Source organism: Gavialis gangeticus, unplaced genomic scaffold (genome assembly GCF_001723915.1).
Source record: "Gavialis gangeticus isolate Ggan-Ray unplaced genomic scaffold, GavGan_comp1, whole genome shotgun sequence".
Lineage (NCBI taxonomy): Eukaryota > Metazoa > Chordata > Crocodylia > Gavialidae > Gavialis > Gavialis gangeticus.
In genome coordinates this window covers 15,052,511-15,055,424 of record NW_017729003.1, presented here as the reverse complement: position 1 = coordinate 15,055,424, position 2,914 = coordinate 15,052,511, and the positions used below count along the sequence as shown (strand labels likewise).

General features: G+C 40.6%; 1 protein-coding gene across 2 annotated transcripts in view; it reads left to right on the top strand.

The window, feature by feature from the left end:
- The window catches only part of MYPN (myopalladin), a 106,614-nt gene extending 104,177 nt beyond the window's left edge, over nt 1-2,437 (top strand). For both annotated transcript variants that reach the window (XM_019507875.1, XM_019507874.1), the window contains one exon: nt 855-2,437. In XM_019507875.1, coding sequence (XP_019363420.1) covers nt 855-1,024 — 170 coding nt within the window. In that variant the 3' untranslated portion in view covers nt 1,025-2,437. The remainder of the gene's footprint in view (nt 1-854) is intronic.
- The last annotated feature ends 477 nt before the right edge of the window (nt 2,438-2,914 follow it).

Here is a 2,914-nt window from a genome sequence, read left to right as displayed (position 1 = left end):
ATAATGACTCCAAGATCCTTTTCTGCCTCTGCGCTGATGAGAAGCGAGTTCCCCAGCCTGTAGGTATGCTGCTGGTTCTTCCTCCCCAGGTGCATCACCTTGCACTTGTCAGTGTTGAATCCCATCCTATTCTCATCCACCCACCCCTGTAACCTGTCTCAGTCTGATTGTAGCCTATTCCTTCCTTCTAACGTGCCCACTTCCCCCCACATCTTAGTGTCATCTGCAAATTTGAACAAGGTGCTTTTTACCCCCTCATCCAAGTCGCTGATGAAGATGTTGAACAGTGCAGGCCTAAGGACCGAGCTCTGGGGGACCCCACTGCCCACATCCCTCTAGGTCAAAAATGACCCATCCACCACCACCCTCTGGGTGCGGCCCTCCAGCCAGTTGGTGACCCATTTGACTGTGTGGGTGTCAACACCACAGACCCCCAGTTTCTTAATGAGAACGGGGTGAGAGACAGTGTCGAAGGCCTTCCGAAAGTCCAGAAAGACTACGTCCACTGCTACCCCTGCATCTAAGGATTTGGTTACCTAGTCGTAGAAGGCCACCAGGTTGGTCCAACAGGACCTGCCTATAATGAACCCGTGTTGGTTGCCCCTAAGCATAAACTCCCCTGCTGGCCCCTCGTGGACATGTACCAGAATAATTCTCTCAAAAAGCTTACCCAGGATCGAGGTAAGACTGACTGGCCTATAGTTCCCCGGGTCCTCCTTCCTCCCTTTTTTGAAGATGGGAACCACATTGGCCCTTTTCCAGTCCTCTGCTAGGATCTGGAACCAACTTCCAAGCGATAAACTGTACTTCATCCACAATTTTATTTATTCTGTTCTTTGTCTTTGTTGCTTCAGCACAATGGCACCAACAGATCCCACAGCCAATAAAGTATCGACCAGGAGGCAACCGGTATGCAAACCTCGCTGGACAAGGACTTGACGTTTTTTCTGCCTTCCCAGCTGTTGAAAGCTCAATGCTGTTTTCATCCCCATCCCAGAATGTGGTGGAAAGTGAAGAACTTTAAAAATCTATGGTTCCAATTATGCCTGCAGAAATACGAGAACTGTGAAAAAACATATAGGATGGTACAAGCCAACATCTCCAGGGTTTACAAGCAACTTGTTTTTAGTGAGTGTACTGCTGCTGGAACTGCTGCAAGTAACATACTGTAGAAGATGTTTGCATAATATTTTACTACAGGATGACTGTGGTATGGTGTGTAGTGCAGTAAGTTTGGTACTATGCCTTTTTCTAAGAATTATAAAGCACAGGGACAGTTTTCAGCACTTAAAAGCCTATACCACATTTTACTGCTTCAGTTAAAGTTACTGTACCTCTAACAAGCAATGATAAGGATTTATGGTATTTAACTGGATATAGCCAATGAAAGCAATGGCATGATGATAGTTCTGAAAAAGGTGAACAACATGACTTTGAATGTAAAGTGTGTCTGATAGTCACAAAGCACAAGTAAAAGGAAAGAAGAAAAGCTGTAACATCATTTTTATGTACTAGTATACCAAATGATACTGATTTGGTGATCAAGATTAGATAAGTATAGCATTTCATGTAGATAAAGCTACCTACAATGCATATTTATATTTGTGTGTACATGTACTCTGTGACTTGTGTACTTACGATATATTGAACTATTCAGTAAGATACCGGGTATGTGCTTAGGACACTAACATATGAAACTCAGCATCCTGAACTGCATTAAGCACATTCTGTAGACATCACAGATGAAAACTACTGTATATTTCCACACACATTTCATATTTGTTCCTTTTCCATTCTAGCGATTTCCTGCTTTTAAAACACACACTGTGAAGATCTTATAACTTTACCATTTTTAATACAATAGGGTTTTTTTCCATCTAAGTTTTTGACATACCCAGAAGAAAAAACAAAAAAAACCCACACCTTCCACACAGCTCATTTGCAGACCTGATGAAAAAGGAATTGTGGCCTGGTATAATTAAAAGGTCTTTCAGGTTCATTTTAGAAACCTTAGTGTCAGGTAAGGTTAAAATAGGAAACGTCTCCTCAGTAACATGCAAACAAGATGCTATTTAAGAAAGGGAGTGATTGTATAAAACGCTGGAGTATTGTACCCTGAAAAATAGTAGGCAAAAAGTGCAATGAGTTAGAGACTCTTTCTTACAGCCTCATAGTGAACTTATTAGCTGAACAGTTTCAAGATATTTCTGATATATATTTCATTAACACCTCCACTCAAGCTTTAGAGCTTTTGAATGTATATGATGGTTTCCCGCATGTTTAAATCCTTGCTGAGCTCTCTTTCTTGGACCTTGTTTTGAAACAGTCCTGTTCTGCTTTACAGATGGTCAGAGATTACCACAAAGTCCTAACTAGATTTATACAGGAATAAAATATTACACTCACAGATAATGTAATTTTAGATTTGATTTCAAGTAATTTTAGATTTGATTTCAATTGCTTTTCAATTCTATGTTTCCTCACAGGTTAAAACAAGATGGCAAACTACTATTAATTATAAGTAACTACTGAATATATAATATTACCAGTTTAGGAATGCACATGAAACAAATATAAAAAAATGGTAAAAGAATAAGAGCTAATAGGGCACTGGGTCTGGAAAGGGAGTGAGCAGGAGCTAACCTGTCCCTCCTAGATCATCTTTACATCCAGCCTATATTGTTGCTATCTGTTGGCCATGTAATGTTTCAGAATAAGTGAATTTGTGATGTTGGTCCACTTTCTAGTTGAGCAGAAACCATAACCAAATTATCATCACAACACACCTTGTGCTTTGGTTGGCAATCTCAGCAGAGGCACCAAAGATTGTATGAGCCAGGTAAGTGAACTATTTTCTCACCAGTAGGGATAGCTGTTCCACAAACAAGGTCCAGGCATATGGGTGAGAAGGTAG